This window comes from Anas platyrhynchos, chromosome 2 (genome assembly GCF_047663525.1).
Source record: "Anas platyrhynchos isolate ZD024472 breed Pekin duck chromosome 2, IASCAAS_PekinDuck_T2T, whole genome shotgun sequence".
Taxonomy (NCBI): Eukaryota; Metazoa; Chordata; class Aves; order Anseriformes; family Anatidae; genus Anas; species Anas platyrhynchos.
Window position 1 is genome coordinate 127,760,570 of NC_092588.1, and position 16,048 is coordinate 127,776,617.

At 34.7% G+C, this 16,048-nt stretch overlaps 1 protein-coding gene across 20 annotated transcripts in view; it reads right to left on the minus strand.

Moving 5' to 3' along the window:
* The window catches only part of HDAC9 (histone deacetylase 9), a 473,035-nt gene that overhangs the window by 52,510 nt on the left and 404,477 nt on the right, over positions 1–16,048 (minus strand). For all 20 annotated transcript variants that reach the window (XM_038173868.2, XM_072033569.1, XM_072033568.1 and 17 more), the window contains one exon: positions 6,754–6,872. In XM_038173868.2, the coding sequence (XP_038029796.1) occupies positions 6,754–6,872 (119 nt within the window). The remainder of the gene's footprint in view (positions 1–6,753; positions 6,873–16,048) is intronic.

Genomic DNA, 16,048 nt, shown 5'->3' on the forward strand with positions numbered 1-16,048 from the left:
CATTTCTGATAGTAATTAAGAGAATCCAACATGAAAAACTTTATGAATGATCATTGCTCTACCTCCACCTCCAAAGCTTTTAGCTAAGAGTCAACAACTCAAAATCTGTCTTGCTGGATAACTATCTTATCATCTCCAGTACTGCAAAGATAACTAAATTATGTTAATGAAAATCAAATCTCTGAACCCAGAAGAATTCAGATGAGAAGACAAATGTGGCAACTGAGTTAATTTAACATCTTTCTGCCACCAAAAGGTATCTTACCGTATCTCTCCCTTCCTCAACTGTCTCTGTCTCCCTTCCACTAATTCTGGCACGCACTGGTCCTTTCATAAGCTGATTAAACTTGAAAGCCTGACAGAAATCCACTCACTTGTTTGGTTGATTAAGTTTTCTGATGGGTTGATGAGTTAATTTTTCATGTATTTACAGAGATATATGACAAGAACCAGAGCCTGTACAAGGCAAGTAATGGACAATGTCTACTGGATCTGCACTCTGAAGTAGTTAGTGACAGACTTTCCAAGACGATAGATTCTTATGTTGATGGTTGAGTCAAAAAGACTTCTCTTGTGAAGAGAAGAAATTATAGATGGCATCATGAAAACCTGCAGTGCTATTTTTAGAGACCTGAACCGTGTTTAAACAGCTACCAAATCAAAACTACTATTCTATTTAGTCAGCTGTCAATTTACATGGCTTCTTCTTTTTCTTTTTTTTTTTTTTTCTCAACCTTCCTTTAAAAACACTTGTATTAGCCTCGTTAGACCAGTCAGGATCCTTTTTCAGAGAATCAGGTGTCAGGAAAGCCTTTCATATTAGAGGTTTGAAAATCAGAAGAGTGTACAGTCCCTCCCCAAAGACTTTACAGTTACCCTATCCTAAAAACACACAGTAAATTCAAGGTACTGTGCAGTAGACAGTCATAAAATTATTTGGGGATTGATTTAGAAATTAAATGCTCTCAAGATATATATATATCCTGCAGTACATGAAATACTCTGATTAGCCACATAGAATATTTTAGAAAGAGTGAGTCTGACACACAGGAAAACTGTTCTGAAACATAGCTGAAGTACTAGGCTTAGACCCAGATCATTTTTACATTTGAATTCAGTGATGTGCAGTTCTAGCATTTTCCTTTGTTTTATTTCTAACATATATACTATACACCAAATGTAGCAGGAAACTGAAAAGATTCCACATTCCAATGTACAGTGCAATTGTGAAGACACTAAAAACATTGGTCATTGAAGACAAATTTCATGAAGTGACTTTTATTCATGCTTACGGGCAAAGCAGAAACCAACAGGATAGACACCCATATTTCATCTGGTTGCTCTTACTTATACTCTGAGAAGCATCAGTTCATGCCATGAGAAGAAATTCCTTGAAATAAGACTTGTAGTCTGCATGTAAGTCAGCAACCCTTTTTACACATTAATTTCTACTACTTAAGGTGACATATTTCCTTTTGATGTTTAGAGCATTAATTATTTCCTCTGTTGTCATTAATCGGACAGATTGTGTGATGTTAACACAATCTAAACTAAATAAACTATTTATAACTAAATAAAATATTTAGAAGTGGCAAATCAGCTTAGATAATTATATTCTGGACACTGGATCAAATTTGCATCATGAATTTGGCATCATAGCAGACAGGTATGATTTACTTTTTAAATGCCTGCAGTGATATCTTTTCCTACTGCTAATTGCTGATCTTATTTTACACTCTGGTGTCAAATAGCATCTTTGGAATAAGAGAGTAAAACAACAGGAAAACTCCAGTAAATCACTATAGCCCTTAACAAATGTAGAGCTTCAAGAAGATAAATACCCTGAAAAAAATTTAAGTATTGGCTGACATTTCTCTACTTAGGTTATTTTCTTACGGAATGGTTGCCATTTAATGAGCAATTGTGTACAATATTTACTTGAACAGCAAAACTTTATCAGCGACTTTAATGCAGGCATTATTCTAAGGGTTGCTCTATAAAGCAATGAGAAAGTACGTCACCTCAGGATAATGTTACAGGGAGAACTTCTACAGTCAGCAGGACTAAATTTAAAAGCAGTGCTCTTTCAGGATCTAACAACTTGCAAATTTATGATCAGACACAGCAGCTCTTTTTCAGACCGGTACACTTCACAGAATTCAAATGGCATGATAATACAGTACATTTTAGTAGAGGTTGTAAAAATTAACCATAAAATAAAACGCATAATATATCAGATGTTCCACCTAAGCATCAGAAGGACAAGATGGAAGAGTAGATTCTTTAAGCATCTCTTTACTATTCTAAATATAAAACCTCTTAATTGCCTTTATTTCTTTGCCCATAATATTTCTTATATTTTATTGTCAATACAATTTTTACTGCACCAGAAAAAAAGTGGATTTTATGCAGCTACATTTTTACAATATGTAATATATTGTGTTTATATTTTATCTGTTACTTTATTAAAAATAATACTATTCTAATAATAAAAAGGAAATATTAGGTTAGTTAGAACTAAGGCCTGTTTTCCTCTTAGCTGATCATAGTCTACAGTAAAATTAAAGCACCTTTACAGTCCTGGATCTAAACAAAGGGATTCCAAAGACATCAGTAGTTACTCTGGATACGAGAGCTGTGCATGAGAGAGCTCCTGCTGCTGCACCTTCACCGCACTGCTTGGGGAATCAGCGTAACCATGCAACATGGAGGAAGCTGTGGTACCAAAGGAGCACATGACAATAACAAACTTTTTTCCCCCATGATTTCGGTTAAGAGTCCTAAATAGGCTAAATAGACATAGGCTGCTTGAATATCCCAGATGATGTAAGCCAGGCCCTATGAGAAGTTAGAGAAGTTCCTGAGCGGGAGCTATCACTCTGCTTTGACACCTATTACTGTGCAAGACCTTGGGGCAGGAGGACCAGCCATGTGCCTTGCTTTCTTTGCTTTGCTTGCACTGCTTGCACAGTCATAATAGCCCTAAGGACATGGGCAAGGTGGAGCTTGTTAGTGGAGATAATATCTTTATCAGAAAAAAAAAAGAAAAGAAAAAAAAAAAAAAGTATATTTGGAAAAAGAAACATTTTCAGACACAGTCTACCTTGGGGGGCAGATCTTCAGGACAAGGGGGGGTTTCATTCAGAAATATTCTTATTGTTTCCATCTGTGCTAGGTAGTCTAATAAAAGGTATTGTCTATAATGCTTGCCTTTTCTTACTGAGGTATTAGGACTATAGCTGGCACCAAAGTCCCAAGAGCTTCCTGGCAGCAGAAAGTTCCCACATTATGCCACCAGTCATCTCAAATCTTTGAAGTCCATTTTCTTCTTAATACATTATAAAGTCCATTACTACATTTATGCACATAGACTGAGTATATGTTTCAAGTTGTGTATGTACAAATATGTACACATTAGGTACAAATAGGTACAAAAGGTGTACAAGCACCTTTTGAAATGACAGTGTTTTGTTTAGCAAAATGATTGGAATAAAGGATAAAAAGAGAGAATCCAACGTGCCTGCAAAATTCTCAAAGATGGGGTTGAAACAAGTGTTTTATTTTATGCTTATTCTCAGTTCCACATTGTACCAAAATCTTACCTGGGCAAAAGTTAATTAAATATTAATTTGTTCAGTGAATACCTTTTTCCTCAAAAAATAAACAAAGAAGGAATTAAAAAGGCAGCTGGAGGAAAAGATTTACTTGGGAAAAGTGATTTGAAAATTGTGGAAAGAGAAGAAAGATTCAACTCCCCCCCTAACAATCTTTTTTTTTTTTTTTTTTTTTTTCCCCCAGGGTAAAAAGACCTTTAGTGATTTAGTTGCTTAATGGGACTGGAGATAAATTAGGCAAGTGAGATATATTCTAGCTCTGCTATTATCATTTATCTCAGTTGGCTTTTTTCCATACTACTCTTTACTAGACAAGCTGATGGTCATATCACTGCAAGAAATCTTGACTTGCACATCAGACCCATTCATTAAAATCATCTGTAAAAATATGTAGGACTATTTTTTTGCTGATGTTTTTATTAAGTAGTCAGAAATGGCAACTGGGCAACTGCTTTGTAAATCAGATTGTACATCAATACAGGGAAAAATTAAAATAGTGGTTGAAAACTTTATAATTTACACATCTCAGAATGAATAGATTTAGTAGATAATTTTTTTCTTTTTTTTCAGTTGCCTGCTATATTGTTACTCCAAGGCTTCAGTTGGTCTAATCTGTTATCTTCATCCAATGCCTTTTATTTTGTTACTTCGAAAAGCTGACTGGTTAATATTTTTTTTTTTTTTTTTTTTTTTTTTTATCTGTTACTGTACTCTGAAGGGAAGATATAACTTCTTACCAAGAATATTGTGTCTCTCTATCTTTAATAGTGAAAGGTTATTAACTAAGTACCTAACTCCTCTCCTTTGATATTAATCTCTTCCTAATTTGAATCTGTAAAGTTTATATTGGGTCATCACAAGTCAGAAAATCCAGTGTGTATTAAGATAAAAACTAGTTCAAAGCTAAAGATTTTATAAAGAAAGAATATTTACAGATAAAACTTTATATTTACTTCTTTTGGAATAATTTATAATTCTTACAAACCTATTATTCTAAAAAATCATGAATATCTATTTGTAGACTTTAACATGAATGTTTCTCTTTGGACTTTAAATGATTTATTTTTTATAGACTTCATTTTTCAACATACCACATATAGCATGTTATGCTCTAAAAAGGTATGGTGGAACGTGGAGAATTTTGTTTGGGGGAAATAATAAATTCCTTTGGCTCTATACAAAAGATTTTATTCATCCCTCAGGTGCATGATCATTATCTAGGTCTATCTTGGCGTTTCTCTTAATTTAAACAAGAGGCACCTACTGTAAATGACTTTTTTTTTTTTTTTTTCTCACACACATGTTTAACTTATGGATATGCAGCCTCTTATATTAAAAAATGTACTGTGATTTGTGTCTAAAAGTTGTGAAGAGTTCATTAATTCTTTCATGAATGAAAATTAGCTTTGATTTTAATATCAAACACTTTTTCTTGTTGTTGGGTGAAATTCAGTCTATTCTGAGAGGAAAATATGAATCTTATTGCAATTGATATGAAAGTTTTTGAAGCTGCTATGCCAGAATATCTTGTGTGCACGCATGTTTGCCAGAGTATCATGCTGGAGCATCATGGATGCTTAAGGGACATTTAGCATGCATTTTCAGCAGTTATATTCAGATAACTATCCATGCTTCTCTAAAAATAACTTTATTGTATCACTTGGAAGCTCATCGGCCTATCACTTATGCTCATGAAATAATGCCTCTGACCAGTATCCATGCTTCAGAAAAATAAATAAATGATGAGTAAACTTTTTTCAAAGGGCTTTTTCACACACATTTTACTAAAACTCATAATGCACCATTAAGTCATACTCAAACGTGCTTACAGGACACTACAACCCTTTCTTTTCTAATGCAGACACTGCATTAAGCTTAAAAACTGCAAAATCTCGATACATCTTACATGCGGTCACAGGGATGTTCCCTTTCCAACCCAGTTGTAAATTAACACCTGTGTGAGTATGTTCAGAAGGCCCTTGCACTCCTTGCACTGGCTTCTGCATACTGAATTTTCACGGCACGCCACTGTAAAGAGTCAGTCTACCTCTTCACCTGTTCTTTTGTGTTTGATATTCAGGAGGACCTGTACATTGCTTAGTTTAATTGAAAAAAAAAAAAAAAAGTGTCTCTTCCTTTGTCACTTCCTTGCTCTTCCTAAGGTAAATACCAACTCCAGTGAACTCACCTGAAACAAAAGGCAGAGGGACTGATGGACAAATTCTCTCTGAGCTGAGGTTCATTTGTGCAGCATGTTAAATGCCTTTAAATCTCATAGACTTCTCCAGGCTTTTCCCAAGGAATTTATGATTAGCAAGGGGGATCAATATCTAATAACTAATCAAATGTTAATATGGTATTTCTTGAGATATACTGAAAAAATTGTATATACTGAAGAAAATTATTCACAGCACTGCATTAGGAAACCATTTTGCGTTGCCTCACGGAAGCTGATTTATATATAGCAATGTTACACTGCACATCACTGTACAGAACATTATTACATTACTCACCCATGCTTACTGTCTCAGGTTCGGGATCATTTTGGCCACAGAATTCAGTAAGAGCTAGTGACTTTGGAGTGCTAGATATGAGACCAGTCAGTTAGACCCGTCTTTAAGAAAGTACTAAAACCCTGCCCTGAACACACTTTTTGGAGGACTGAAATGGACATCCAAACATTGAGACCCAACAGAGTAGTCTTTTAGAAAACTTTGGCCTTCATGAACACTGATGTAATTCAGGATTAATGCCATCAAGCTGAAAAGATTACAATAACAAAACAGCAATATGAGATTGGACTTAGGCCGCCAATGCTTAAAATCTCCAATATATATTTAAAGAGAAATAACTTACTCCAGCATTTGGAAAATGGGGCCTATTGAAAAGCATGAAACCTCTAAAATGTTATTTGAATGCCAGAAAAGTAATACTTTAAAAAGCTGAGACAAAAATGCCAAAAGGAACAGAAAGGAGTGAGCCAGAAATGCTAACATGTTCATTTCCACTCAGTCCCTGCCCTCTGTTACACATTTGTAATCTCACAAAATAGAACTATGGACATAACATGGACTTCAGATTAGGTTCCCAAAGAGAAGAAGTACTGATTCAGAAATGTGCACCTTGTGACTGTACCTACATTTTGCTGTGACTTTATACCCGCCCAGTGGAGAGTCGTGGCCTTCCACGGCATCAAATCCTGCTGATACCAAGACAATCTCTGGATTAAACTCATTGGCAGCTGGCATGATCACAGTCCTGTAAAGTGAAAAAAAAAGAACAAACAATTGGTTAAAAATTAAAAGAACTACAAATTCAAAAATCCACAACACAACAAGGTTTTGTACATCAAAAACATATTTTCTTTTAATTAAGCCAATCTTCATCATGGCAATCCAAAACCAAATGAAGTCTGAAGAAAAAATATTATTTTTTTCTTTAGCCATTCTTTTTTCCTTTTCTACTATCTGGGGGGGCGGGGGAATGGGGGGGAGGGGAGGGCAGGGGAAAGGCAGGTACATGTGAAAGCCTCTAACATTACACACACATCTGTGCCTGTTTTATTCTGCTGCCTATAAAAAGCTGCCTCTTCCAGGGAAGTGACTAATGGTTTACAGAGCGCACTCAAAGCCTGAGTGGAAACCCGGACTGCTCCAGTTAGTGCGAACTTGGTGTAAATTTGAACTATAAATTTCTTTTGGGAAAATGTTTGCTTTCCAAACTTTTTTTTTTTTTTTCTTTCTTAACATTTTTAAATGTTTGTCGAGGTGGGGGGTGACTCTAGCAAAGGAAAAACATGAAATTCCCTTAATCAAACCCAGACTATGTTGTCAAGCCTTTCCAAGGTCAAGCATAACAGGAATGTGACAACCACAAACCAGTGACAGCAACCCCTGCTGGTGTCAGGAAGATAATTCAGCCCCTCATAGTTACAAAGATTCCACTTTTTTAACCCCTTCCTTGACAAACTTCAGTAGGGATTCACTTTGTTTTAGTCGAAGGAGAAGATAAAACCTTACGTTCCGTATTCATGGAGGCACCTCTTTCAGGCTGACTATCTGAAGGAAAGGCATAAGGACAGCTTTTGCACCTAGTGTGACGGATGGTGAGCCTCTAACATCTGTCTTAATTCAGGGGGATATCACTAGCATTAAAAGACAAATCTACTAATAAATTCTCTAATTGAAACAAGGAAAACACAATCAGTCTACACAGCTCAAAATCTGCAGGTCAATTTTGCATATGCATCATACCATGTGTTTATTTAGCTTAATATTTAATCATTTAGGCCAAATCATTTAGGCTAATTATTTAATCAATTTAGGCCAAAAGTATCATGTTTTTGTCAAAAAGTACGTTTTTTGTGTGTGTGAAAAAAGCGTGTTGATAATAAATTATTATCATTTTTTTATTTTGCTTTCAGTGTTTCTTTGTTCTATATTTTAAGAACTTTATTTTGTTCTGATTTCCTCAGTTATTTTTAATATTAGGAAGGTGGTCTTTTTACTTGTTAGAGAAAAGAATTCAATTAAGTAAAAATTTCTTACAGGTCATACAGAATTTCAATGTATATAATTTTATGTTAGAAAATAAATGACAGAGGCAATTTCACATTTTTGATAATTTAAGTGAGGTTGGACCAAGAATGTCTACAGACAAAATAGCATAATTTGTAACATATCCCCTTTTTAACATGTCATCGTTAGGCCTGTACTGAAGTGTGGATTCCAGTATCAAGTATTGCGCTTCAGAAAGGATCTAGCCCAATCTGAGAACAACAGGAAAGAAAAAAATAATAATAAAAAAATGTGACCTAAGTGGAAAAATAATACAATTATTTGACTCACAGAACAGAGTAACTGTGATAAAAGTCCACAAATATGTAAATGGCTGTTGCAAGTGGAAAGAACCTGCTCTGCATTTATAGCATGGATCAGACATGAAGCAATTGCAGCAGGAAAGCTGTATTTCAGGCACTGGAAAAAGCTTTTAAATGGTAAAGGTAGATAATAATTTAAATGAACTGTTCAAGAAAAGTGAAAGTCTTTATCTATTTAAAGTTTTTAATAACAAGTAAAATAAATATCCATAATGCTTGCCGCAGGCTCAAGCTGATATGGCCTTGAGACAGAAGGTCAGATTACATCTCTTCTAGGTCTTTTTTTCTATATTTCTATGATGTATAACTATATAACACGCACTGTACACAGATGAATAATTACATTAGACACTACACTGACTGAACATTTCTGCAGGTTAACCTCCCCATAGTTAGGGAACAATATCAGGAAAAAGATCTCCTATGCAACCACATCTTATCTTTCTTATGTACATACCTTCTGATACTCTAATTATACGTTCACTGTCTGAAGCAACACATACTTCCCAAACTCCCCCAAGTCTGCAACACATGTGGCAAGAATCCTGATTACTGATGAGGACTGTGGCTGATATGCAATCTTGATCTGTCTCCATAGCACCATATATCTTATGCACTGAAAGAAGGAGGGATCCTGTGGAGAACCCTCCCTATCTGCAGCCACTTGAGCTTTTGCCCTCCTCCTCTCCATTCACATTTCCTCAAATTCAAGTCAGGCTCTGTTCTTCTTGATGTCAAAAAAAGTGGCAGCACCATAAGTGCAGCATAGACAATGCTCAGGGGTGTTAGAGCGTGAAGTGCGTTCAGAACTAACAGCATCTTTAGAAACTCAAGTTGCACTAAGAAAGTTTACCAAGCTCAAGCAGAATGAGATTTTTGAAAGCTGAATACTTTGGATATTGGGAAAATCTACAACATATCTACCACATTTTAAGGCCTTGCTCCAAAGCACAAATATGTCAGCACATTTTTTTAATAACTTGGGCAAAACAAAGCATTTGACCCTTAATCTCATTATTAGAAAAAATACTTTCTTTCAAAAATACTTTTAAATACTGAAAGACAGGTCTTTCACACTATGCATCATGCATAATTATTAATGATATCTTTAACAGTAGCAAACAGTAAATAGTAGCATATAGATAAATTCATACAGAAGAGCTATACAGGGATCTCAACTAAAGGAAGGAGAAGGTTATAAGGATAACAACCATAGGTGGCATTCAGAACTCATTGTTCTGTTACTGTTTACCTTAATTTATGCAACTAAAATAAGACCTAAGAGGATTTTTTTTTCTGAAAAAAAAAAAAAGAAAATCTTTTAAAAATGTACACAGAAGTGTCTGCTAAATTTTACCAGAAAAACGACACCTTACTTTTGATATAATACTATCTCACAAATTATGACAAAAATTTACGGCTGCTATTTTGCATATAACATACTAAAAGAGCTAATCTCTGTGCCCATAAGACCCATGTCCTCCTTGTCTCTCTTTTATCCTCCAAACAGCGAGGGATGTGCTGTTCTTGATTTAATAATAAAAAGAAACTCTAAGCACTTTCTTTAAAAACACAATATGGAAAATGTAATCTGTTTAATAGAGTAGCAAGCTTGGTTCTTCAACTAAAACATCTCATGATATTTGTGGTCCTTCACACAGCAACCTGCTATTTGGCCTTTGAAAAAGACAACAGCTCTAAGTCTCTCAATTGTAGAAAGGACCATATAAGCATCTAGTCTTTAAATCTCTACTGCAGTCTTCCTCTACATAAGCCAGCAGGCATTTAAGGTTGCTAATTAACCAATATGAGATCTCTGCCTAGAAAAAAGCAGATTAATGCCTCTGGAAAACATCGCATTTTGTTTTGTACTTCATATAGAAAGGACCACTCAAACCTTTGTCAAGGACAAATAAATAGATAGATAAGCAATTAATAAGAAATCAATAAATTTTAATATTTATAATTTAATAATTAAATGTAAACTGTACAATTATAATTATTTATATATAATGATGATTTAATAATTAAATTAATAAAATAATAAATAAACAAATAGATAAATAAATATAGATAAATATTTAAATATGGACTAAATGTCACCAGGACAGAAATAAAAACCTTTGGCATTTGCCACCTTTCAAGCTTCATCCTCCTCATTACTCCTGAATATCTGTCCATAGAAAACCATTTTGAGGTAGGCAGCTGTAAAGAAAGCCTACACAAAGCACTAGACTCATCCCTTTTCTTAACCTAAAAGCAACACAAGGCTCATGTCTCCCTCATACATAGGCTTCTCCTACTTCAGGAGATTAAGAATGGTTGAACAGCTCCTGACACTTCTCTACTCCCTGGGAGTAGAGTAGCATCAGACCCTGTATCTTGCTCGTTTTCCATCTCATCTACAATCTGGAGAGCTTTGCAAGGTGTGCAAAAGAGATATCATCCATCAACTGCCTCCTCACGAGCTCAATAACCACAGCACTTCCCTTCTGAATTGCTAAAGAACAGAATCCTCTGAATCAGATCATAACAGAAAAAATGTTTTTAAAAAAATAATAAAAAATATGGCATACAACTAGCATTGGTCATACACTAATAGATATTCATGTTAACCTTCCCAAATTCCTCAGACCAACCCTATGCTCAGAAGTCAGACTGCAGCTGGCGGGATTTGTTACGGTGTGAAGGGTCAAAACTCTGCTCATCAGAAATGGTTTGCAAGGGTAGATAGCCAGCCTGCACTCAGACCTAGGTAAGAACAGTTATTATCTTACCCACAGCATGGTATGATTTGGCTTCTGGCCATAGGTCACCGGACAGGTATAGACTGGGGACTGGCAGGCTGTCAGCTTCCTGCTTGAAACCAGTTAGTCTGCAGGGGTTATCAGCAAGCAGAAGCTAAAGCTAGGATCCTTCTTCAGTGAGGTGAGAGTAGCTTTTGTCAGAAAATAAGTGAATTTTATTCTTCCACTATGACTCACCCTCTCCTCTACTCCCTTCTCCAAAGGAAATAAAGCACATAAAAGAGATATGTATTTTCTGTGATCCTGAATCATAGAAGCATAAATATTTAGTATGCCATATTCACCTAATGATGACAGCAGAGTTACAGGGGCACCTTGCATAGCTGACTGTTTCTTTCTTTTCTGTCACATTTTCATTAATAAACATGTCAGATCCTGAAAGCTTGAGCAGCTGGATCACAGGAGTTATTTATCTATGCTAAACTTCACAGTTACAATGCAACTGTGTGCTTCAGCCCAAGGTATTGCAGGTCCTCCTTTAAGCCTGATGGTACTGGGAACAGTGCATGTATCTGGGAAGCTGAAAAGATTCCTTTCTATCCCACTAAAGAGATTTCCCTGGAGAATTAATATGTTCCATTTGGGTATGGTGCTGTCTGCAGAGAAGCCAAGGGATGGCTTCCAGTTGGGTGTAGTCCTAGAGAAAACATCAAGCATGTGATCCTCCCCTCCCCACCAATCTGAACATCAGATGCAAGACATTAAAGAGATTCTACCAAGGGACTCTGTTTACTTGATCTTGTTCCTTTTATTCTTCCATTCTATTTTTGTACATTTACAGCACATGGTTAAGATGCTCCCAAACATTTGTTCTCCCAGAAGAGACTGTGGAGAAGTACTCAACCCAAAAATGACTTTGCAAGTACCATCATACAGAGCTGGAAATCTCCAAAGAAAATTAAGCTAATGCAAATAGCTACAATTCTTTTGCTGTGTTGGTAATTTAAAAAGGAAACAAGGAGGCAAACCAGCCCAGGACAGTAATCTATGTAACTGAGAAAGAAAATCCACAGTGGTCTAAAACTGCAGATTGGAATAGCTTAGTAACATAAATTATTGGCTCTTTCCCTAAAATCCCCCAGTGTTTTCATCCAGAGATCTCAAAGTACTTTCAGAACATTAATAAATAGAAAGGCCCAAATATTCAGCTGGTATAAATCAGTATAGCTGTTTCTGATTGCGCAGTGCTCTAACACAAGCACTTTTTGTACCCACTTTACAGATGAATCAGCTAAAACTAAGAGCTGGTAGAAGATGAATAAATTACTTAACAGTCCTTGGAAAAAAAACTAGAAAGAAAATATAAAACACTCTAAGTTAACTACTTTAACCACTAGAAAACATTATAAAAGCACTCTTGTTTATCCAGTTATAACAGACCTAGAGTTTGCAAGATATATATATATATATATATATATATATATATATATACAATGCATTATTACTATTAGAGTAGGGGGTTCGCCACCAAATAGAGACCCAGTCTCATCTGAAATAAATAAATAAATAGGTTTATATGGAGTTTCTCAGTTTCGTATCCTGCAAATAAAATATTGCTCCAATCACTGTGTTGTCCTACCTTAAAATTACACAAGTTTATGTATGCTGTTGAATGCACCTTGATATGAGTAGGTCAGAAAGAATTTAAAAGATTACCCTGATAGGTATGTGAAACTTATGGTATCTATTATTTTTATGTGTTGTTTGCACATATGTTTTAATGTAGCACAATATCAGGTAATGTCTATCCTCACAGAAATCTACACAGTATTTCTGTACAACTATTGGAGATTTTTTTTTCTTCATCTGTAATATTAATTGAGTTTGTACTCCTGTGTCTCCCTAAAATTTTGGCTTACCTTCTTAACATTTCTTTATACCAGTCCTAATGTCAGCCCAAGTTCACCAAGACCAAACCTGAGAACTTGCCCCAAAAATTCCTTTCTGACTGTCATCTGATTTTGTCCTAGACTTATCCTCCAGGGTATGCCTAACTCCTGCAGACTTTATCTGTATTAGTTCCTAAGCTATATCTTTTATACGTTTTTTTATCTTTGTAGGCTTTCTTTTTACATCTATTCTTTTACCCTTATTGGCTTTTTTATACAACTTTTTAAATATTTTATTTCTTCTCTACTTTTTATAAGCACCGTCAATATTCTTGTTGCAACTATTATTTTAGTTACCTTATTTGATATCTGGAGATATACAATATCTTTTTCATTTATTCTTCAAGGGGCATGACTACTATAAGTCATGATCATTTCAGGGGGATTTATGCATGATTCTAAATTTAAGCACATGCCAAGGTGTTTAAAAGGTTAAGGTCTTCCAGAGATGCCCCATGTTAGTAATTTCAACTGATACAGTTGTAGGAGTATCTAAGTGACACTGAATGAAAAATTTTTGAAGCACCTGGAACTTTATTTTTGGCTACTGAAGACATTTTCAGAGTCTAAGTCTATTTGTTGGTTCCTTTTTTTTTAAAAAAAAAAAAAAAACCAACAACATTTTGGAATCTTGCATGCAAGTCTTCTAAATTCTATCACAGCTTGAATTGCAACATTTTAAACACTTAAAAAGCATAAGAAATAGTCTACAATATTTACTGATACTTCCATTTGTTATTATTACTTAGAAAATGGTTTCAACTTAATTATAGGGACTCTTTTACATTTAATCTCCAGTACACCTCTGTCAAAGTCTTTGAAATAGTACAAATAGAACAGAAATAATAAAAAGTTAACAAACATGAAAAGCATGAAAATCATTACTTTATGGCTTAGTAAATTCACTTAAAAATTAATAGCATTATCAAATATATTATCTAACTTCTAGAGATATGGGCAAATGCAGATACATACACACATTGCACAATTACGTCCACATTCAGAACTGAATAAAATCCACACTTTTATTATGCATTATGTGAAAGGAGTGGCTAAAAATTGAGGTAAGTTTGCTCAAAAGCTATGGGCGTAAGTCCCCCTCAAATTGTCAAATTTTTAAAGGAAGAGGCTTCCTTGGAAGGACCGTATTCTTCCAGCAAACATAGTATGCAAATATAAAATGTTATATGGATATATAGGCCAAAACAGCACAAGTATGACTAAGTGACTAAGAAGTCAGTGACTGACTAAGAAAATCTGCATTTTCTGTTATATGATCTTCTGTCTATTTAGCATCTTATTTGTGGAAGCTTCTGCAGTATGAAAGAAAAACTTGCAATCTTTTTACTTTTTATTTATTTTCCAGATCTCAAACAAACCTAGTTGGTACCATGCCATCTTATGCAACATAAATGAAACTTATGTACCAAGTTCCAGCTGGTGGCTAAAGGACTGATGTGGCTTCCAAGAACTATACACCAAGATGATAAATGAGAAGGAGGTAACAGAAATCTAGTTCAAAAAGATGAAGCTTCAAATTATAGCGCAGAATGGCTTAAAATACCACCAATACTGAGAAAGAAAAATGCAGTAAGTATTGGATTCCACCATTTTAATTCAATCTTTTCCCTATTAAAGCCACTCTAACAGGTAAGGGAAATGATGATAACACATATCCACTACCAAATCCACTACCAAATCTAAATTTTACCCTTAAGCAATATTTCAGTAAGTGTTTAGCTTTCATGACATAATATGTTTATATCAGAAAAATCAATTTGGTGTCCCTTAGTTGTTACTAGTTTATTCTATGGGGAAAAAAAAAAAAAAAAAAAAAAAGTAAAAAAAGTAAATCTTCGGAAGTTTTTCTGCCATAAAGATATTAGTCACATTTGATGGTATTTTAAGATTTCTATTTTAAAATTCAGATGGCTGGAATGCATAGCCTAGAAACATTTCTATCAAGTCTGAGTACAGTACAGTACAGTACATGCCACTTGCTATAACAAAATAACTTTAATTTTGCTTTTCTAGTAAGTCATTTCTTTCAATACTATCTTATTACAGAAGTCATTGGACTTGCTTAAAACTTTAACATAATACTACTAGAATAGTTCACTGTTCCCAGTAAATCTTACTACATAGCAAAATGATTGTTACTAAGAAGACAAAAATGTTAAAATAACTGAAATAGCTAAATACAGAGGTAAATTTTTGCCGCAATGCATAGGATTGATAGAGTTAACAAAATGATTGATAACATGGTGTCTTCTCTGAAGAATTAAGTATGTCTACAAAAAGGAAATTCGAGCATATCTTTTAGAATAGTTGACACCTTTAAAATGCCTTAGCCATCTAAGAACTGTATAAGAGACAGGATAGTGTAGGACCTATTTTGCCTACACCCCACAAGAATGGTGAAATTGGGGAAAAGGGAAAGGATGGTGTTCTGAATAAATTAAAAAGAGAAGTGAGCCTTTGTGCATCTGAGAAGAGGGCTCTGGAGTATTCAGTTTGTCTCTAGGTCAAAAATTCTACTAAAAATTTACTTAAAATCTTACATTTAACAAAAAAAAAAAAATCAGAAAAGCTTCTATGTTTGGGCATATGGTATATGGTCTGGCAATCAGCACAAATAAAGAAATTCTACCGAAAATTTACTATACTACTGATAGTAAACTACAGCTCAGTTTGCAGTGTTAACAATGCACTTATGCTATCACTGCAGTGATTGGTTTAAGTTTAAAAGAGTTTTCAATTCCTAGAAAAGTGGGGAGATGTAGGGAGGAACAGAGGGTAAATCTTATACAAAATGCCTAGGGAGATGTAATAGAAGGGTGATATTTTTTTCATGGGAGC